The 21,943-nt window shown below is 41.0% G+C and overlaps 1 protein-coding gene across 1 annotated transcript in view; it reads left to right on the top strand.

Moving 5' to 3' along the window:
* adgrb3 (adhesion G protein-coupled receptor B3) overlaps positions 1 to 21,017 on the top strand; it is a 114,672-nt gene extending 93,655 nt beyond the window's left edge. The window contains exons 17-31 of the mRNA XM_080036256.1: positions 865 to 991; positions 2,047 to 2,150; positions 2,277 to 2,379; positions 9,021 to 9,171; positions 10,971 to 11,040; positions 11,538 to 11,604; positions 12,837 to 12,922; positions 13,282 to 13,380; positions 13,717 to 13,888; positions 14,318 to 14,413; positions 15,252 to 15,291; positions 16,674 to 17,353; positions 17,515 to 17,550; positions 18,416 to 18,520; positions 20,098 to 21,017. Of these exons, the coding sequence (XP_079892382.1) occupies positions 865 to 991; positions 2,047 to 2,150; positions 2,277 to 2,379; positions 9,021 to 9,171; positions 10,971 to 11,040; positions 11,538 to 11,604; positions 12,837 to 12,922; positions 13,282 to 13,380; positions 13,717 to 13,888; positions 14,318 to 14,413; positions 15,252 to 15,291; positions 16,674 to 17,353; positions 17,515 to 17,550; positions 18,416 to 18,520; positions 20,098 to 20,286 (2,125 nt within the window). The 3' untranslated portion in view covers positions 20,287 to 21,017. The remainder of the gene's footprint in view (positions 1 to 864; positions 992 to 2,046; positions 2,151 to 2,276; positions 2,380 to 9,020; positions 9,172 to 10,970; positions 11,041 to 11,537; positions 11,605 to 12,836; positions 12,923 to 13,281; positions 13,381 to 13,716; positions 13,889 to 14,317; positions 14,414 to 15,251; positions 15,292 to 16,673; positions 17,354 to 17,514; positions 17,551 to 18,415; positions 18,521 to 20,097) is intronic.
* Positions 21,018 to 21,943: the final 926 nt, after the last annotated feature.

Genomic DNA, 21,943 nt, shown 5'->3' on the forward strand with positions numbered 1-21,943 from the left:
AACTTTCGTGTCAAAATGATCTCCAGGAATAATCTCAAAGCATCATATATTCCCGTCATGTCACCACCAGACTTGCAGCCGAGTAAAGTTGTCCTGCGACAGCGTGCGTTTATTATTTTCCCGTTGTATCAGCCTCCCCCCTCCCTTCCTCTCTCGCGCCAGCAGTGAGGAACAGAGTATCAATCTGATGCTGTCCACCGCTTCCAGGGCGAAAAATCCCCCCTAAGGAAGCATTCAAAAGCTGCTAATTAAAACAGCTGAGTAACAGCTGGGTGAAAAATCATCGGAAAAAAGACAGGATAACAGGGGCATTGAAAGTGTGGTGGAGGGGGAGAAATAAGGAATACAGCCGTTCGGAAAACACCTAGCGGAATAGAAAATCACGCAGACAGAGCGACACACAGGTAAATATATGATCGCTCTCATATCAAAGCGTTATGATGGAATGATGGCGGTGTTTTGATAGCAGTCGCTGCTTTTTGTCTGCGTATAGCGAATCAATCAGCACCGGTCTGCTTGGACAGCTCCGTGCGTGCGTCCTCCCCCTCCTCCGTTTCTCTGCCTTCTCTCTATCTGCTCCAGCTGAAATGCTGCTGCTGCTTGTAGCCACACAAGAGCCGTGTCGATGTGTCTCTGATCGCTATTTTCTCTTCTGTCTTTTTTTCTTATTGTGATTTTTTAATGTAGCAGTGTAGCCTACAGGCCCACTACGCCTCTGTAGGTATGTCGATTCAAAATGAATAATGAAATAAGAAACCTGAAGCGATCGAGATGTCGATAAGTCCTGTTGTGAAGTCGTGCCTGCCACCGCTGGAATTAAAACCTCTCAATTTGCCTCTGCCTCCCTCCTTCTTCTTCTTGCAGGAACGATTCTTGGGGAGCCTGGACCTCAAAAGGATGTAAAACGGTGCTCACAGATGCATCCCATACGAAATGCTTATGTGATCGTGTATCTACCTTCGCCATTTTGGCCCAGCAACCAAGAGAAATAGTAAGTAGGCTATTGATTTGTTATTCAGTGTGCGTTTTATAGGCCAATGTAAAGAAGAAGACGCTGCCTGTCCATTTGTGTGTGTGTCTGTGTGAGTGTGTGTGTGTGCTGGTGCATATGGAAATTGAATCTTTGGTATGCTAATCCCGTTAAATAGTAATTCAGCCGGTAAAGGGAGATTGTGGGGATATTTCTCGTTTGCACACAGATTTATTGGAGAACTCTGTGTAGGCGTGTGCAAGTGAGGGTGTGTGCATGCTGATGCTAGTTTTTCAGTGTCTCCTCTTCTCACCAGTCACGTTTGGTTATGATGAAGTAGAAATATTAAGACGTTTGCCAGATTTGACATGTTTATGTTTTACACTGACGTCAGAAATACATGAATATTTTTTTTCCACCATGTTTTGAGCATATACAGCATGTGCTGACATTAGACCATTGTGAAGGACTCAACATAGACAACTTGCATAGTGGCCTAGTACACAGTAACTGGAGAACACAGATATCTATTACCTTCTTCTCTTTATCAGTCCGGAAGCATCAAACAGATGAGTGACAAACATTAATGTTGCCATTAGAGTGCATCTTTATCTGATCATGGTTGACTCATCTCTAGTCATGTATGACATCATCACATAAGTGCACAATATGTCTAAAGGTAGCTCCGAATTTCAGGCCTACAATTGGCCAGCTCACACGTGACCCAGAAAAAAAACAAAAAAGAAGGCTAAATCCAACTCAAACAGTATTTGGATTGCACCTGAGCCCCTCTGTTTGCTGCAGCCATAAGTGTTGTGTTATGTCATTTTCCAGCTCTGATAGGTGGAAAGTTTTCGGGCATGTATCTAAACAACCTTCAAGCCCACACATGCGCTGCCGACCTCACAGTATTTTATTTTTTTTAGACACCCACTGTGGAGCTATTCAGATCGGTGTTGGGTTTGTTTTGATTGGTTTCCGTCTCATGGGGCAACAGTAAAGATTTACTGTCCTGCATTAAACCACAAGCAGCCCACCCACTGACTGCTTTGGTCTTGCTCTGTCTCCTTCCACAGACCATGGCGTACTCAGGGGTCCCATCTGTGACACTGATAGTTGGCTGCGGTCTGTCTTGCCTCTCGTTGATCACGTTGGCAGTGATCTACGCCGTGCTATGGAGGTAATTGCGACACTTTAAAAGCTGCTGCGGCCACACGATGACCCATGATTCATTCAGCTACAAATTTAAGAACTACACTAAAGGGGGTTGCTTTTAACATTGTTTTTTTTATATTTTTTTTTACAGATATATTCGCTCTGAACGATCCATCATCCTGCTCAACTTCTGCTTATCTATAATCTGCTCCAACATATTGATCCTGGTTGGACAGACACAGACCCACAATGCGGTAAGTGTCATTTAAAGATGTATTAGGGCATTGGTTTGCAAAGATGGGGAGGTCCCAAGTGTTGGTGTTGTTTTTTATCCATCAACAAATCGAACTCTGGATAATGGTACACGTCAAAGTGGCTTTTCACTGGGGCCTTGTCTAGGGTAAATGGAGCTGACGGCTGCATGTTATATTGTATCCTGCTGAATGTCATGAAGTTCCTCTACATGACTTTGAAAGATAAACAACAGTATACACCCTTTCATATTCCCCTTTTCCCAATCAATTGGATACATTTTGTCCACTTGACGTGATTTGATCTAAAAGCGCGTGTTGTTCTCCGTTCAGATCTACAGAAGAGTACCTTTTGGATACCAGCTGTTGGCTTTTTCATTTACAGTACTAAAACATAATAGTTCGATCATAGCCCTCTTTCAAGCAAAGTACTCATTTTCTTTTTCGGGTTTTTTCGCAGAAAAGCTTTTCATATTTCACCCAAATGGAAAACTACTGTGTGTGTTATAAATGCCTCTAGAAGATGCAGATCTACTTTGTGTTGGCACGGGACCATATGGCTTCACTGGGGTGTAACATTGTCCTCAGGTAAACTTCAGACAACCCCAATCTGTTGGCACTGAGAAAGTGGTCATCTTTAATTGCAATTAGAAGTGCAACGAAATAAGGAAAAGTAGAAGAAAAAGAACAATGAAGAACATTGCAATCACTTTGAGATGGTTTGCTGCTAATGCTAGTTTTATTGCTATAGTTCCCCGAAAGGCTCATGTAAAAAAAAGTTTGGTTGAAGGATAAAGCAGCATTCTAGACTCAGCTCGCATTACTGGAATGGCACAAAGCCATCACGGAGGCACATGAAACGTTTTTCGCTCAGATGTCAATGAGAGCCGGAGTTCAAAATCAAGTCAGCAGGATTGAAAAGGACAAGTGCAATAGTTAAAGAAGGCCTGCTTCCAATAAATATCTATCACTCCCTCTCTCTACGGCCTCATAACTGGCCAGTAAACAAATGGCTAATGTAAAAGATTGTTTGGCAAACAGTAGTTGGGATTTACAAGCTGCCCACACAGATGCCCTTCCTCAGTCAGTTGGCAGCACTACAGGATGACACATTGTCCATTTTGATTGTGTAACCATATTCTTCTCTGTATACCTTTTTGCCTTTTTTTATAGGGAACACACTGTTATGTTCCCCTCATCTAATTATGGTCCATGGTTTCTTCTCATTAAAATGTTCTCCTTTGCTTTTCGGCTCATTTGTGAACCAATTGTTTTAGTATTTGGAAATTAAAATACAGTATATTCAATGCAGAAGTCTTGGATTTTAGTCCAGTTCAGCAGCAAATGTAGAACAGAGAAACAATGATGTCTGTGGGGGTATTCCATCCTTACAAAATGCATTTGCTGGTGCTGTGCAGCATTGCTACTTACACTGTGTGCTTAGTATGACTTACTCTGGCAGAAGATGGGCCTATCACCAGTTGGAGGGCTCATAAGACTAGACCATGCTCATAAATCAAAATGCTTCCTGCCATTCATTTCCCTAAGTTCAATGTAAATTGAATCATGAAAAATGAATGAGTGCAAGGAAAGAAAAAATGCCTTGAGCTTTTTTTGTAAATCCTTTGATGCCTGGTTCCTGATATTATAAAAAATGGACCAACTGTTACTATTTGCCAAAAATTGATTCGGCCCATAGGCATCTCATAGAATAACACGTACAATGAACACACACAAACAATATCCAACTATGATAAGTTCATATGTTTCCTTGTTGGTCCCTCACATTTGGCACACAGTAGTAGCCAAGAAGACTATGAATGCATAAAGCTTCAGGGCATTTTTTAAAGCTGAGTTTATTTGAAGCCTTGTCAGATTTAATCAGGGCTCCAGTCATCTCCTGTGTTGATTACGAGGACCACCCCTTAGCATGGGATGCTCATGTGTCATGCTCCTACACACATGTCTGTCTGAAATCTGCAAAGATGGTTTTTCAGAAAAATCCACTGACATACTGTGCTATCAGAATGACTGAGCTGCCAAATTAAAGCAACACTGACTTGTGTATTTGTAATTGGCCATATTGTTTAGTTTTTTGTTTTGTTGTAAAGTCGATGTAGAAAACAATAAAACCAATGGAAAACTTAAATGATTTGGATTGAAATGACCCTATACAGCTTTCAGATAGCTATACCAGCTTTAAATGGACACCTCGAGACTTAACCTTCTGAGGTCCATCATCATCATTATTAAAATACATTGTTGTTGTAAGTTAAAAAGCTGCATTTTTCTTGTCGGCCACTGCGAGGCTGTGGACAGATGTTCCCGGACAATTTATTAGTATTGTTTTGTTCTGTCTTGTCTGCGTCACACCTGTTGTAATACTATTAGAGAAGTATTCATCTCTTTGATCAGACATACTGTGAATCCCAATGTTTGAGCAGTAGGCTAGCAAGGGGAGAAAACATACACCCTGTGTGGGTTTAATTGCCATGCTGCCTGACACTGCCTCACTTGTTTTTTTTTCTTCCATCCCTTGCAAGAAGTGCATATAATTGGCTCCACTGTTTGTGGATTCAGACTCGTCTATTAGGAATCATCTCTTTGGTGTGTGGAGGTGTCCCTCTGGGAGCTGGAAGTCAGTGAGTCACCTTTTGCCTACCTGTGCTATTTCTTTGTCCTCTGTCGTTGGCTTTTGGAAAGAGGGCAAACAAGAAATAGACGCTGTTTTGCGAGGGAAGGTAGACTCCCTGTCTTGGAGTTGTATTGTTTCACAATGTATTGTACATGTAGGTCGGTGGAGGCTAAGGTATCCACAGTCAACTTTGTTTGTACCTGCCCGCTCGCTATTAGAAGAAGAGAATAGAACAGTTTGCTTCAGTAGACTAATAGCTCTGTAAAGCTTGCTTGCTGTACCTGCTTTTGATTTCCGGGTGCCTAAACCACCTGATGCGTCAGAAGATTTAAAATGATCACCTGTTGTTAAAGCACTGCACATCACATAGCAGCACACATAGCCTATAGCTTATCCAAGCTGGCATCTTGTCAAAAATCCAAGTAAAATCAGACTGAGGGCGCTTTTACATTGTTTTACAGTGTTAAGTCCATTTAAATGTGGTTCAGCCTCTGATTCTGGATCTGCTAGGCAGTTGTGAACGCAACAATCATACTCTTTATATTTTTAATTAGTTTTAAGAATTAAATCATTATTCTTAATTGACATCAAAAGGTTTAAAGTAAACAAAACATTTATATACACATTCAAAGAAGGTTTACAATATACGTAAGATGTACAGTATGTACTGTAGCCTATATTAAACATGCAGTAACTGCAGTGTGCACATTTGAGCGATGGTATATTTTTAGTATACACAAAACTTGACCTCCCTTACAGTGAGGTGCAGGAACGAGGGATTTCATTTTATCCCTGCCTTCCAGCTGAAGGTTAAACTTTGTAACTTTACAGGCGGTGGATTGTATCGAGCTAAATCAACATATCAGATCATTCCCACATGCTTGATAGCAGCTGAGTAACAGCAGGAATCCCCTGGAGAAGGTTAGGGAGAATAATTGTATGCATTGTTCCAAGCCTTAAGAGTGTTACATATTGAAATAAAGTAGGCAGAAGTGCTGTGTGTGTATGAGTTCATTCCAGACTGCTGTTAGCCACATGCATAGGACAGGAGGTATAAGTAGCCATTTTCCAACTGTATTAGCAAAGTGGATGCGTTTTGCTCAGTGCTTCTGCGCACTTTAACAACACTTTGCAACCACCATCATCACTTTGTTGTTTGGTGTTTTTAACGTCCTTCACCTAAGCACTTACTGTTTAAAGCACTGGGGCACTTGTTGCTTGATTCAAACAGAAGGCTCTTCGGTCATAACAACCAGCCTCCTCCACCCACACCGATTCAGAACAGTTGGGTAAGATAAAAGTAGAGCAGTAAGAGTTCAGATTTTTATACAACATTTTGGACAAGGCTGTAGATCCTCACGGAACTTTACCTTAGGTACTGTGACAATAATGATCCGCTCCCAAAGTAAGCTGGTTCTTGAAGAGGGGGCTCTCAGCAGTTTCTCAACTGAAATCCCCTCTTCAATAAAAAAAGTAAATAATAATAAAAAAAAGAAAGAAAAGTGCTCATCATTTCATGGCAACTGGGCTTTCAGAACTTAATATGTGACTGGCCTAGACATTTTAATCACATTAAATTCATTTTATTCTGACCAAGGTAAAACATTTCTTTCAAAATGTCCTGTCCTGAACTTAAACTGCCATTATTGAAGCGACTCTAAGTGTCCCCCTTCAGCCCCTACCTTTATACCTTCATGTCTATCACCTCTGTAATGTTTTCAATGTGGTCCCTTCTCAGTTCCTCTGTTTCCATGGATACCAACACTGTGTGCTCAACATCTCCTGGCATTTTCCTTTGGTAAAGGGCAGTGTGAACTCTAGATTCCAACCTTTATTTCCTTTTGTATGACTACCATACCACAATGTCCTCATAATGTACCTTTCTCTCCTTTTCAAATGCAAAGTTGTTCATTTTTGAGGATTAATGAGGCGGTGTGGTTTAGGCACCAAATCAAACCGTGAAACGGAACGGTTGCGTGTGACCTGTTTCCAGGAAGCAAGGCAGACTCTATTTTCAGCACCTTGGACAGCGCATTAACAACAGCAACACTAGACTTAGCTTTGGGTGTAAGTCTTCCAGCAGTATGGCTACGGTATATACTGGTTCCTCCTTCACATACTGTCTCCTTCACCTACACATCTGCATGTAAAATTGCTATTTTGAAAGATTTTCCTTATCTAATAATGACCACATATAGCACATTGACATGCTAACATACAGGCTAATAAATCCACATAGAAAGTCATAAACATTCCAGTTTGCTTTCTGGAAAAGCAGCCGTGCTTACCACATGAGCAGGTGCTAGGAGCTTCATATGCTTTGATTTGATGTGCTTTGATACTTTGATTATACAGTTGAAAATGTTTATGGAGTGTCTATTGATAAAATACTAAGCGTACAAGCTGACACTCACAGTACACCATAGACTGTTTTAACAGTTGGAACCTGCCAAAACTGACACACATTAACAAACGCGACATTCACCACAATAACATAACTTATTATATCAGCAGAAATGTACCTGCTACTGGGTTTCAGGCAGTGGTTAAACTGACCCAGCAGAATCCACCATGGCTTGCGTGTTCATGCTTATGAAGCTCGTTACATGTCAGTTACTATTAATCTGAAATTGCTGCTTGTGTGTCATGTTGTTGCCACTTTGTAGCAGAAGATTACAGTTATATATTTAATGTATACTATCAACGTTAGCAGAGTGATTTTCTTTTAATAGTACCCATGTTACACTGATGTTCTTTAAATGTGGCTATTAATGCCTGCCGTTTAGATTAAAGTGTCAAAGACAATAACAAAATGGCATTGTATATCACACAACAGCTGAATGCATCCTTTATTGGTTTTGGATTGATATTTTATCCCCAAATCTAAAGTTAGGTAATCAATATCCCCACGTGGGCGTAGGTAAACATAATTTCCCACTTCGAGGTAATGCAGGATTATTTGTCTGGTATGAACCCCCGTGAACACACAACGGGGTGCTGGATAGCTTTAGTATGGTGTTCTCAGTGGGGTTGTAGAGGGTTGTGGAGATCTCACAGTATGGTGTGTGGACGCCCTGGGACGAGATGATATACTTCAATCTTTCCCTCTTTGTGTGTGTGGCGTCGTTCAGATTACCAAAGCTTTCACACCGCAAACAATCTCAACTGAAAAAAAAGAAAAGCTTAATCCCCGCTCGTGCAAGCAACAAGATTCCTCGGGATACTTCTTCATTTCTAATCCTCTTCTAAACAAAAATCCCCATTTGGACATGCCTCTTTCCTGTGGAACAAAGGTGGACTTGCTAATCAAGCTGAAAAGTGCCTACTACATAGTCGAGCTTGAATGCAATCTGCTGCCTTTGATGCGTGCGTTGTTGTGTGTCGTTTAGGCAGTGTTGTGGTGTGTTCACCCTTCTGTCTGTGTAAAACAGCTGACCTTGGCTCACATGCCTCCAGGTGGGATCCCCAGCATACTAATGAGGGGGTTAGTGCGCAGGAATGCTACGCCATGGTTTTTTCTGCCTCAGCTAGCCGGGCTCTGATCTTCTATATTACAGTTGCCACCTTTGTTGCTGCAGTTCCGACTGACGCTTTGTTTTATTCAGTGCACATAATGGTACTTCACTAGATGGTCTAGACAGGCAAAAGCAGTCTGGGCTTTGAGAATAAAGGAAAGGAAATAAAGACATATCAATATAATCAGTGTATGCATGCAGGGACCCACAATCCACTGCTCAGCAGAAATGACAAGCGAGCCTCTGAGTGAAAATAACCAACCAGCAACTTGACCAGATAAATATAAGCAGGAGGCCAGTTCAAGTCGCAATGTTATGACAAAATAAATAAGATAATAGTATGTCCCAATTTTGTGCCTATACTGCATGAAAACTACTGTTCCTACTTTTTACGGTCAGCTGTAGTATGTAGAATAGTAAAATGAGTATGCGATTTGGAACGCAGGATATAGCCTATATCTTTTTCTGATCCTTTTTTTTTCTTGTGTCAACAGGGTGTCTGTGTCATGACGACAGCATTTCTGCACTTCTTCTTCCTGGCATCGTTCTGCTGGGTCCTCACAGAGGCCTGGCAGTCCTACATGGCAGTGACGGGAAAGGTTCGGACCAGGCTCATCCGCAAGCGCTTTCTGTGTCTGGGCTGGGGTGAGTTTCCCCCCTAAACATCTTCTATATATCTCCCATCATACCTCGCAAGCAGCCACTTTCCTATCAAAGGTCTCGGGGCAGAGGATGCGTCCCTCCAAAATAAACTGTGTGACTTTTCCATCCGCTGTTCTCATGCTGTGTGTGGGGGCAGCCAGATCTCCATCCTATCCATTGTGACGCTTTTGTGCTCCAGTTGCACTCTCTGAGGGGCCGGGCATTGTGGGTAAATAGACTGGCCTTGAGCAGTGGGGGGGAGACAGACTGGTGCGTGTCTCCCAAAGCAGGCTGCTATGACCTTATGTCTGATACAAGAGGGTGTGTGAGCCGAACATTTACACGACAGCACAATGCATTTTCACATAAGATATTTCAAAGTTCAATGAGCTGTTAGATGTTGTGCATATTCTAAAATCCTTTCCGAAGTATATTGCTAAGTAATTTGTAATATACAAATGTATCACAATGAAATACAGGGAGCAACGTGTATCTAAAATAATACTCAGCATTTGTTATCCGTTATTGCAATGTATTTTAATCACTCAGAGTCTCCGATAATTAAGTTTCTCCAGCCTCCCACGCTGTGTGTGTGTCTGTGCTTTAATTTCACATCATGAATATATTAAATAATGACAAGTATACATAACAGTCAATAGAAGCAGTCATAATATCTGCATCAAAATGTTCCTTCATTTGATAGATGTAAGTGTGAATCCAAGTCCAAGGCGTTCTTCCTTACAGACAACTAGAAATCTGTCCTTTAAAAAAAATAAATAATCCATTTGATTATGAAAGAGCACACACTCATTCTTCCTTCTTGTTACTTAGCAACAAACAAGGCTCTCATAGTCATTGCAGTGCCACTGCTTGCTGCAAAAAATAAAAATAAAAAATAGATAGGACAAAGGCTGCTACAATCTCATAGATTGTTTTTAAACAGCACCATTACAGACAATTTGATGAATGATGAATAAGACAGTGTCTAAAAATGCATTAATATACAGTAAATGCTATTTGCTACATATGACTTGAAACTCAAAATGCTATGATGCTCTGAATATAATCAACCAGAGAACTATCTTTTGGCGATGCGCCACACACACAGTATCCGTCATCTCTTTTAATTCAGCCTGTTTGAAGTGCGGCGCCTCCACCAGTCTGTAGCCCGCACGGTGATTCATGACATGCTTGTGTACACTCGGCACTCTTTACCTCTTCAGCGCTGTAGAGAGGCACTGGATGGCCACGGGGTCTTCGCCTCATGCCTCTGGGAAACTGATTACATCAATAGCACCTGCCTGCGCTGCTCCGGGAGGAAAGAGCGTTAATATTCTGAGCACACGGCAGTAAGGGGGCCCAATCCATTACACCAATCTATAATCAGGAGCCATACAGCAAAAAAAAAAATATATAAATATAAAAGGTGTGGAGGGCGGGGACATTTCCTTACTGTACAGTGAGGAAATTTCAACCACGTGTTTTTTTTCTGCACTCGATGCACTGCTGCCATTTTGTGTGAGCACAGTACAGTACAGTCTGTTCGACCTCTGGGACTTAATGGAATGCTGTACAATGCTGTTGATTGAAACATTGAAATGCATACAGTTGATGGTATACTCTCGGATGATTGTATAGTCTTGTACTGTCGCTCCTGATGGAGTGAATCTAGCCGCAATTTGTATAATGACTATAAGGCGTAGAGGCTGCATGGCTCTTTCAATGGGCTTATGCTCTCAGTTCTGAAAAGCAACTACAGTAGAAACTGCTTGAATAACTATTGATTGTGTTCTCTTTTTAAGGATTACCAGCTTTAGTGGTTGCTGTGTCAATGGGATTCACCAAAACAAAGGGCTATGGGACACCCTTATAGTAAGTTTTTCTATTATTTGTTTCTCTTTTCTTTTTTAAATCTGTATTCATTATTCAGCTCACACACACACACACACACACACACACACACACACACACACACACACACACACACACACACACACACACACACACACACACACATACAGTAGCTTCATGGTTACAATGTAATGATTAAGCGCTTTGCCGGTGGCTTACTTATCCTAAATAATGCCATAAACAAAGTCCCTTGAACCCAATCAAATTTCAAAATAGCGCAGCAAGACCCCAATTTTGTGTGAGTTGTATCCCCGCAGGATAGCGAATGCATAAACACTGCTTAAAATCTCTTTAGCATTTTATTATCCCGTGAAACTTTGGAAGTAGAGTTGCAGCATATGGCACATCTCCCCTGACAATTGAGGGAAATACAATTGTATGTGGGTGTGCGCCATTAACTTAGATGTTAATGCCTTTGTGGGAGTTAACTGTTTTCTTTCCCCCTGCTTTGCCTGCAGCTGTTGGCTGTCTTTGGAGGGTGGGCTCCTGTATGCCTTCGTTGGACCCGCAGCTGCTGTTGTTTTGGTATGTTTCAGTCATCACATGTCCAGTTGAACTTGAATACTAAAAAAACAGCTTGTGGCAATTCTGCAATATTAATAATAATAAATAAATAATAATGATATATTTATGTACAGTATATGATATAAAGTTATCTTCAAGCAATATCAGAGGAATTCAATCTTAATACACCATCTTAAACACTTATTAATAACTTTAATATCAACAAGGAAAAATTGTGATTCTTATCTTTAAATCCAGGGAAGCACACAAAACACAATGTTGTTTTCCGTGATGGTAAAGTATCAATTTGGTACAACTGCAGTGTGTGGAATATTGACGTAATACGCAATCAGGAGGACCACACTCTGCTTTCAAAGTCAAAGTAATGAGCGTTCCCATCAGGCAGTGTGCTCAAGTAATTCCCTTTCATTTACCATAATGGTGCTTCATGTAGCTCCAATGCTATACAGTATTTATGCAATAGATTTGTTCATGATCTGATACACTGGGGTCGTTTAATCATCTTGTATATATACATTGTTATGCACAGGAAAATACACAAGGAATGTGATTATACAAACCACTGTGTCGGCGGGAAAATATGACAGCAAGTTATACAGTATTTTTCATTTGCTCTGGTCTGAGATGGAATCTGAAATAAAGTGATTCCAGGATATCCTTTAAAAAAATTCAATAAACGTCTTGGATTGACCAGCCCTCTGCAGCGAGAATGAACACCACACTGAGGTTGTACCATCACCATAAAATCTCTCAGATTAACAAAGCTTGTTGAATAAAAACTTCCCCCAAATGCATTTTTATAAATTCTTAATGAGCTCTCTATCTTAACAAAGGGGATTTGAAGTAGATTGTAGCCAAATCAAATGTTTGAAATGTTTGAACCCAGCTTCTGAAAAATCTCCCTCAGATGTCTATTAGTGTAGGCACTGCTAATAATAGGAGAAGGTGCCTTTGAGAAAGCAAGAGTTTCTTGTCAAGCGGACCTTTTCTTAGGGCTGTTGTGCTGAGCTGAGTAACCAGGGCATGCCTCATCCACTGGACCAAATGTCACAGAGGCGCGCAAACGATCCAAGCTAGAGGTCAAAGTTAGTGCAGACAAAAACATCAAGGAGAAGAAGATAAAAAGAACACGGCAGAAGGATGATGACATTAAATCATGGGCTACCCCATATCAGGCACAAACAGTAAAATGTTACGCAAAGCTAATATTCCTGTCCTTTCCCTATTGACAGGTCAACATGGTGATTGGTATCTTGGTGTTTAATAAACTTGTGTCCAGAGATGGCATACTGGACAAGAAGCTGAAACACCGAGCAGGGTATGACAGCACATCCTTGTTAGTACCTGTTTTTTTACTTCTACACATTTTTGATCTTTAACTTCATGCAGATATTTAAATGTGATTTGACTTGTTTCATGCATATGGGGATGTAGACCTGCTTCTCTTGCTGTTGAAAGGAAATAACGGGCATAAACATAAAGAGGTCAGATCCCTCTTGGGAGCGACGCCGCTTCCTATTTTCTTGGCAGAATCAGTCCAAGATGAAAATCATTAAAACCGCCCACACATTTTAGGCAGCTTCTGCTGTTGCCAATGTGACGGGGAGAGCATTTTAAAGTCGGAGTATAGTGGATGTTAGCTGTTGTTTGTCATGCTGTTGTCTCTATGTCCCACAGACAGATGAGTGAGCCGCATACAGGATTAACTCTCAAGTGTGCCAAATGTGGTGTTGTATCAACAACTGCTTTATCAGCAACTACAGCTAGCAATGCAATGTAAGTGCCTGTCAGTGTCTCTGAATCAATAAGACGATGCTACAGGGAGTTTCTGCATGTACAGCGGTCTACCGCTACCATATAAATACAACCTTGCAGTCCACTGCAGCATGAACTGATGTTGCAATTACACCCACAGTTCATTGGATGTACAGTACAGGAACATGTTTTACTGTAAACATGCAATGTTACATGACATGTTTTTTTATGTTACAGCTAGCACGCACGTTAAAGCCATGTTGTGCATTTTTTGCTCCCAGACTGTATCCTGTTATCTACACCAATGTTCTTGCTTTTTTTATTTCCCCCACAACAATCCTTCCATCCTTCTCTCAGGGCGTCTCTGTGGAGTTCCTGTGTGGTATTACCTCTGCTGGCTTTGACCTGGATGTCTGCAGTGCTCGCCATGACAGACAAGCGCTCCATCCTCTTTCAGATCCTCTTTGCAGTGTTTGACTCGCTGCAGGGCTTTGTGATAGTCATGGTGCACTGTGTCCTACGGAGAGAGGTAGAGCATCCATTTTTAAATTGTCTTTTTTTTTTTTTTTTTTTTTTTTTTGAGGAGTGAATTTGCTCTATTGCAAATTACACTGGAGAGGATGCAACTATGTCCAGAGCTTAACCACCTTAGAAAAAAATAATCAACAGAAGTAAATTAATTAAATAAAAATAAAAATGTGTCTGTTTGGACTTGGCAGATGACCATGCCTCCTGAAAAATCAAACATGAACTTTTGAATGAATGAATGAATACATACATATAAAAAACACGATAGAAATGTTAACAATGTCAATGTTACAACATATATTCTGTTAACCAGCATTGACAAGCATGAAAAGGAGTAGGAAGAAGTATTTTCAATGGCTTGTTTTGTTGAAAACATGTGATATATGGTGCAGTGGACGTGATGAAAAACTAATTTCCCTCCTGTCCTTAGGTCCAAGATGCTTTCAGATGTCGGCTCAGAAACTGCCAAGATCCAATCAGTGGCGATGCAACAGGAACCTTCCCTAATGGGCACGCTCAGATAATGGTAGGCACAGTTACCCCCTTTTATCTGTAACCATTAGATCCTGTATAATTTAAGCTGACCCAATGTCCCCTGGTTATTTATAATACACATGCAAACCCATTTATTCTCCATTGACCTTGATTAAACTAGTGTTCTTCATGCATTTTTTTTTAAATATTTATTATTCAGTATAATATGGCCTCTAAAACATGAAGCATATAATTTTCCACACAACGCTTTTGCAGAGCTGCAATTACATGCCGGGTGGACACTTGGCCCTCTGATAAATTGCATTGGTGCGCTTTGGTTTTTCTTAGGCCCTAAGCCCAATCTTTTATTTCTGTTTGATTGAACTTACTGTCCATGTTTGCCATGCATCCCTCTCATTTCCTCTCACAGGGTAATCGAGGACTGTTCCCCGCCTGACCTTTTTGAAATGAGTCTCTTCATCTAGCGCGACCCCGCTACTGGCACATCGTAGCAATGATCTGCCATTAGTATTCTAATACCCCTTCGAGTGAAATAGTTTTCTCGATAGCAGAATGGTGTCAGGGCCCTTTGGTTCAATACAGTCATTAGCAGCCAGCACAGAATACTTCCCAGCTGCTGCAGTTGCATTAAATTTCCATAGATGTTTTATTGATATATTGTTAGGATAAAGCAGATAAAAAAAGTGACTGCTTTGCATTTTTTTCCCCCACGCATTGGGAGATAATGAAACAATATTTAATTGATCTCTATCTTGCAAGCTGGCTTTTTTACAGATGAGTATGCCACTGGTTTTGTGTATAGACAGGAAACCGTGTAAAAAGCTTTATGTTCTAGCAGTACTGACCATTTGACTGTCCTCTACCCACAGACGGACTTTGAGAAAGATGTGGACATCGCCTGCCGATCAGGTAAGGAACCCTGCAATGTTGTGGAAAAAAAACAAAGAGGGCTAGACAGTAATAAAACAGTTTAAGTTACATCAACAACCAACAATTCCCACAGGAGTATGTTTCACAGTAACCGACATGCCTTTATGGCTTTAATCCGAGAACAAAACAATTTCACAAAAAGGCTTAACTGCAATAAATGGCAGCAATAAATAAATGAAGGCAACTTTTTCTCATCTTCTGGCAGTCGCACTTTGTGATTATGTTTTTAATTTAAACGTTGAAGCGGTCATGGAATAAGTGGTGCTTTGTATCTCATTTTGAGAGGATTTTCCCCCCTCAGCTCATACTAGTGTGAAGGTACCTGATTCCTGATGCTAGTTCTTCTGTACTCTAGATAGAGCTACTGTAACTGTTGCTAGACGAGCGTATGATTTAATAAAACTATTGTAATAAATGTTCCTAAGAGATCGCGCAATCTATCCTGCGTGTAACTAGCGGTGGCAGCTAGCACAAGCCCAGAGCGTCGTCTCACTCTCTTCCAATTCCTTCCGAACCAATGAAGAACAAATCCTAAATGGATCCTTAGGGAATGATTGAGCTAGCAGAAACACGGCTTGTTAAAGAGATGAGAAATAGCTGTCTGGCCCTTCCGAACCATGTTGCTTCAGGTTGTGTGATCTTGTAAAGCCAAAGTGGACGTACCATGATACAAAGAGGCAGAGCAGACAGGTGCTATTTATACATCATGACCAGATTAAGACCTAAGTAGAGCTACAATAGACAAGTGTAAACTTGTTCGAGCAGTTCTTCACTATGACTAGCATGTCCACATGGAGCATTCATTTAGACACAAACAAAAGACAATCTTATTTGTTGTCCTTGTATTCTCCTCGCAGCACTCTAGCAAACAGACAACATCATTCCTGCTGATTCATAAACCCGATATTAAAATGGCCAGTTTGAATGACAGGGCGTTCTCATAAGCAGAAGGTATTTCTGATTGGATAGCTGTTATTTCTTGGAATATTTACTGCATTACAAAGTCACAACCGCTAAACGATCACTAAATTAGGAGTCAGATGCTACGGCAGTGGGCATTTCAGGGAGAGAATGTTCCTACCATCTAACTAATTTACTGTGTAATCCTCTGGAGAAAGGTCTATCTGCTGTTGTGGCCCTGTGCAATTAGGAGTAATGTTACTCTCAATGCATATTGAAAGTTATTTGTCCTCTCATGACAGTTTTCCCTCCACAATACAAAACCCTTTGAGAATTGCTTCATATTGATTTGAATTCTCTTGTTCGTCTGGCCATACGCTAGATAATCTCACACAAACTGTGGGACTTCTTTCATTACCGAAAACACACACACTAATCCTTGTTTCACTGTGCCCCTGCAGCGCTCCACAAAGACATGGGCTCTTGTCGCGCTGCCACCATTACAGGCACCCTCTCCCGCATCTCCCTCAATGACGAGGAGGATGAGAAGGCCCCGGAGGGTCTCAACTACTCCACGTTGCCTGGCAACATCATGTCCAAAGTGATTATCCAGCAGCCGTCGGCTCTGCACATGCCGATGGGAGTGGGCGAGATGAAGGAGCAGTGCATGGCTGACAGCAACGCCGACATGCGCCGCACCGTTTACCTGTGCACCGACGACGCCATGCGCCAGAACGACCACGACATGGGCATGCATGACATGGAGGGCCACTCTGCGCAGGGCCAGATGATGGAGACAGACTACATAGTCATGCCTCGTGCCTCTGCCGCGGTGGTGTCGGGCTCTTGTACCTTGCCCACGCTGCTGAAAGACGACACCAAGATGAACATCACTATGGATACGCTGCCGCACGAGAGGCTGATGCATTACAAGATGAGTCCCGACTTCAACATCAGCCCGTCGGGCTTGGACCACATGAATGTCAACCTGGACCAGCAGTATCCCAGCGCTCCAGAGCAGATGCAAAACCTGCCCTTTGAACCCCGCACGGCCGTTAAGAACTTCCTCGCCGAGATGGAGGAAAGTGCGGGGCTTTCTAGGAGTGAGACAGGGTCTACAATATCTATGAGCTCCTTAGAGGTACATATGCATACTCATGTGGAAGACGCGCAAAGGATACAGAGCTGCTTATAACACTTCAACACACACCTGAACATTTGCCATAGTTGTTTGTTTATGTACATATTATCTTATACTGACAATATAATAACATAATGCCTTCATTTTCAATTTTTTCACAGAGACGGAAATCGCGATATTCTGATCTGGACTTTGAGGTAAGTAAAACAAAAAGAAGATCTTTCTATAATGCATCTAGCTTTTTTATGCAGAGAAAAGCAGTAGTGTTTGTCATTTGATTTACTAGTACTTGTTGTGCCTCTTAAGCTTATTGGAGTTACACAGCCTTGACTCCACAAGATTTATTGACATGCTGAGTAGTTAAGGTAAAAGCAAGGCTGTCAACTGACAAACAGGGCACCAGTTCTCATCTACATTTTGTCCTCCTCCATCTCCTCCATCCATTAGCTATTTGTTGATTTTAAAAATGTATGCTTTTAAAGTCATTTGCACATTTCACATCTGATTTTACCACTGGTTTCAACAATGATTCTATTGGCTTGCAAACGCCCTTTGGCAGGTTTCAGCATTTCCTTGCATTTTTCAGTCAGGCTTTACTGCATATACATTGTACACACTTTCAAAGTAAAGGAAACATGAGGCTTGCTGGCAGCCATTTTGGCTGGGATGCATTTTGTTTTAGCTTCGATGCACACCACCGGATAAGGAATAAGGATTTCTCTTGTGCCAACACAACTCTTAATGAGGCAATTTGTCCCTGAAGAATTATGTTTGATTCAGAAACTTCACCTAATGCAAGTGAAAGTAGCTCAGGCTTTCTCTGTCGTTTCACCCTAATTCATTATTAGTTATGATTATTATTTTTAATTAATTATCTTGCTGTTTCCTTTATTTTGGCAGTCACTTTGCATATATGCAGACACAAGTAGATGTGTTTCAAACCTGGCCTATAAGTACACCCCCAGGACAATTATAAATAAATCAGAGTCGGAGGGGGTTGAGAAGAAGATGCATTTCCATTATTGGCTGTCAATACCAAAGAAAAACCCCTTGCCATTGCAGAAAGTCATGCACACCAGGAAAAGACACATGGAGCTGTTCCAGGAACTGAATCAGAAATTTCAAACCCTGGACCGATTGCGAGACATACCAAATATGGGCATGATGGTGAGTAACAGGAAACCATGGGGGGTTGTAGTAAGCCAGTTAAAGAGTAACATCCAAATACCCCATTTAGATATCCGGTGCAGGACACATAATGTGTGTGATTGTACCAATGAGCGGTTATATGGCTAAAGGATTCATGAGGCAGTGAGCCTTCCTATACATAGTGGGGCCTGCCAGCAGCTGGCTGGGCACTGCCCCTTCAAAGCACGGATGCATTTTCTCCACAAAGCCAGTCTCAGGGAAAGAAGACCTTTGGTAATCTTGTTGCAATAGAGTGCATCCATTCCAATTCAAGGTCATGAATGCACTTTTATTTACATGCACATTTATCTACTTAGCAACCCCATCATTTTTCCATTAATGCATGGCAGATGATTTAACCTATCAACATCTATACAACTATTCCCTTTGTTAAGTTATTTTGGAAACCATTCCTCTTTGTCACATTGGATCTAGAAGTCAGGTGAATTGTGAGAATTTGTCTTGACCTTGCTGCAAATCAAATGTCCAGGCGTCTGTCTGTCCAGAGCAGTAGACAATGGGGATATCAAGCTTCATCCATCTCTCTCAGACAAGCAGTGATGTTTCCTGTAATGAATGCAGCAAATAGGAATTGGGCGGGTGACCAGACAGAGGCAGACTATCAGACCGTGTCAGCCACACAGCAGGCTTTTGGCTTCACGTAATCCTTTTTCACTCACATTTCAATCAGCCCTACACAGTGTAATGTGAGGCTTGTTGCTTAGATACGAGTGCAAGTTCTTTTGTATATAAAACTACAGTACATTTTCACTCCCACTTTTTTTTCGCGACTGCAGGGCTGGCTGCAGACATTAGTATCCATTTTATATTCCCTGACTGGGAGCAGCTTCTCTCGCTTATGTTCAATAGAGTCATTGGAACTATCGGCGAGAACACATTCAGATAAGTGGCTCACATGAAACCCATATATTGCACCATTTTCTGGGCTTGGGAGCAAACACAATTCTGCTATGACTCCATGATAACAGTTTGAGCATGGTCACATTTAAAGTTGTCAGTGATACTGGGGTACACTTGTTGTCAAAATCATTATTTGTAAAAATCAGTGAATATCCCCTCACAATCCTCTACCTGTCCGTACTGTGTGTGCCCTGAAAATAAATCCAGTGTAAATACACAGCCTAGGCTCTGTAAATGGGCATGTTGTAAGCTACCATGGGCCCGCTTTGTTTACTTACCCATTTACAGAGCCTAGGCTTTGTATTAACACAAGATTTGTTTCAGTGAAGAAACAGTACGGACAGGTAGGGGATCGTGAAGAGATCATTAATGATTTTGACAAAAAGTGATTTTGAAAACAAGTGTTCTCCAGAATCTCTGAATCCACCTTTAATACACTGCCATTGTATGTTGTTACTTGGTACTTTCCACAGCATTAATCCATTATTTTCAATTAGCAATGGATTTATTAAAATGCCATTTTGACTCAACTGACTTCACTGGAAAAGTATTTTTTTATTTCTTTCTTGTAAAACTATTTAGCTGCAGAGGATGTCATGCCACTAATATCACGCCCCACTGACCATGTTTCACAGGACAAGGCAATGCCAAACAAGAACCCATGGGAGAGCTACAATCCAGCCTGTGAGTACCAGAATTATGCCACTATGAATGTACTAGAATCTGACACCAAGGACTCACTGGAGATGACGGCTGCAGAGTGGGAAAAGTGTGTCAACCTACCGCTAGACGTCCAGGAGGGAGACTTCCAGACGGAGGTCTAGAGGGTGACGAGGGAGAAAAAGCAAACGAGCGGAGGAGGAGAACACAGATGTATTTTGCACTGAATAAAGCAACAGACTTTTCTAAGAGCCTTGGCATACATAGCTGGATAGTAGGAGTGTGGCAGGGACATTTTGTGCCAATACAATATAAGGACCGAGGAGAGAGAAAAAAAAGAAGAAGAAAAAAAGGGAAAAAAAAACATCAGTGTTACTTTTTGTATTCTCACTAGTGTACTTAGTGTGGGGGCAGCCTGGTGTACAATATTTACCATCATGTGTTTCAAAAGTATCTGTTGAGGAATTGGCTAAAAAAGCATCAAATCTCTCTAGATGAAACCTCACAAAGCAAACTGACATGCCATGTCGTCCCAGCTTCTTTGGGTCTAGTTTTGATTTCATAAAACTGGACCCGGGAGCACAATGTATATATTTATGCAGGTTTTTAAAAAGTTTATAACAGTCTGTTTGGCCATTACTACACTTTTTACTTTATAATATAAAACATGGGAGGCAAAGAGGATTTTTCTGTCATATTAAAATGAATGTTTGTCCAAGCTACATTCTTCATTGCTTTAAATGCAATAAAGATAATACTCACTTTTATATAAATAATATATTTCACAACTTTAATACTGCAGAATCTGCTTGAAGGATCCCAGCAAGCTCTCTCATCTGCAGCTCTGTATAAAATATTTAAAAACAAAATGTTGTATGGTGTAAATAAACTTTTGTCTACATATGTTTTACTTGTGCCAATTTATTTTAATGAGAACAAATGCCAACCTGATCAAAAGTTATAGCGAAAAATGTTAACATTTGAAAAGGAATGTAAATAAAAGAGGAAATATGTTCGTACTGCTTCAGAGGTTGTGTCAAGTTTATGTGGTTTGTTGCTTGTGGAATTCATTACTCACCGTGCTTTGTTTAAGGTGCTACAAGGAACTTAGTTTGTGTTAATTCTTGCACCCCCTTTGGACAAAAGTGGTAGTGTGTTTACTATGCCAGCTGTTGTTCCTGGGTGAGCGTACCCATAACAAAGGCTTTACGAAAAACTATATAAAAATAGCATTCTTTGCACTGTTTGTCTAGTTTGCTTTTACATGCAATTTATGATCATCAGAGGAAAAATTAGACTTTTTTAGAAATATTTAAAAGTTCCTTGTGGCACCTTTTAAGATAAAGTTGTAATGTTTTGATTGAAATGATGGGCTTGGGACTGTATATGAAAATACTGCTATACTGAGTATTAAAGGTGGAGATAACGATTCTGGTGAACCCTTGTTGGCAAAATCACTTTTTGTCAAAATCAGTGAATATCTCCTCACAATCTACTACCTGTCTGTACTGTGTGTGGGCTGAAAAGAATCCAGTGGCCCACTGTAGCTAGCAACGTACCCGAATGTTGCTAGCTACAGTGGGCCCCCTTTGTTTACATACCAGTTTACAGAGCATAGGCTGTGTGTTAACACTGGATTTTTACAATCATGTAGTGGACTATGAGAAGATATTCACTGATTTTGACTAGCATTCTCCAGAATCGCTGACTGAAAAATTTACTTTTAAGATAGTTACACATGACTGACAGTGTCTAAAATCCATAGTTGACTTTTGTTCAAATGTTGTCCCAGGTTTATCATAGCCCAGACTGGGTTATCTC

The sequence above is a fragment of the Ammodytes marinus genome (genome assembly GCF_949987685.1).
Source record: "Ammodytes marinus genome assembly, chromosome: 11".
NCBI classification, from domain to species: Eukaryota; Metazoa; Chordata; class Actinopteri; order Uranoscopiformes; family Ammodytidae; genus Ammodytes; species Ammodytes marinus.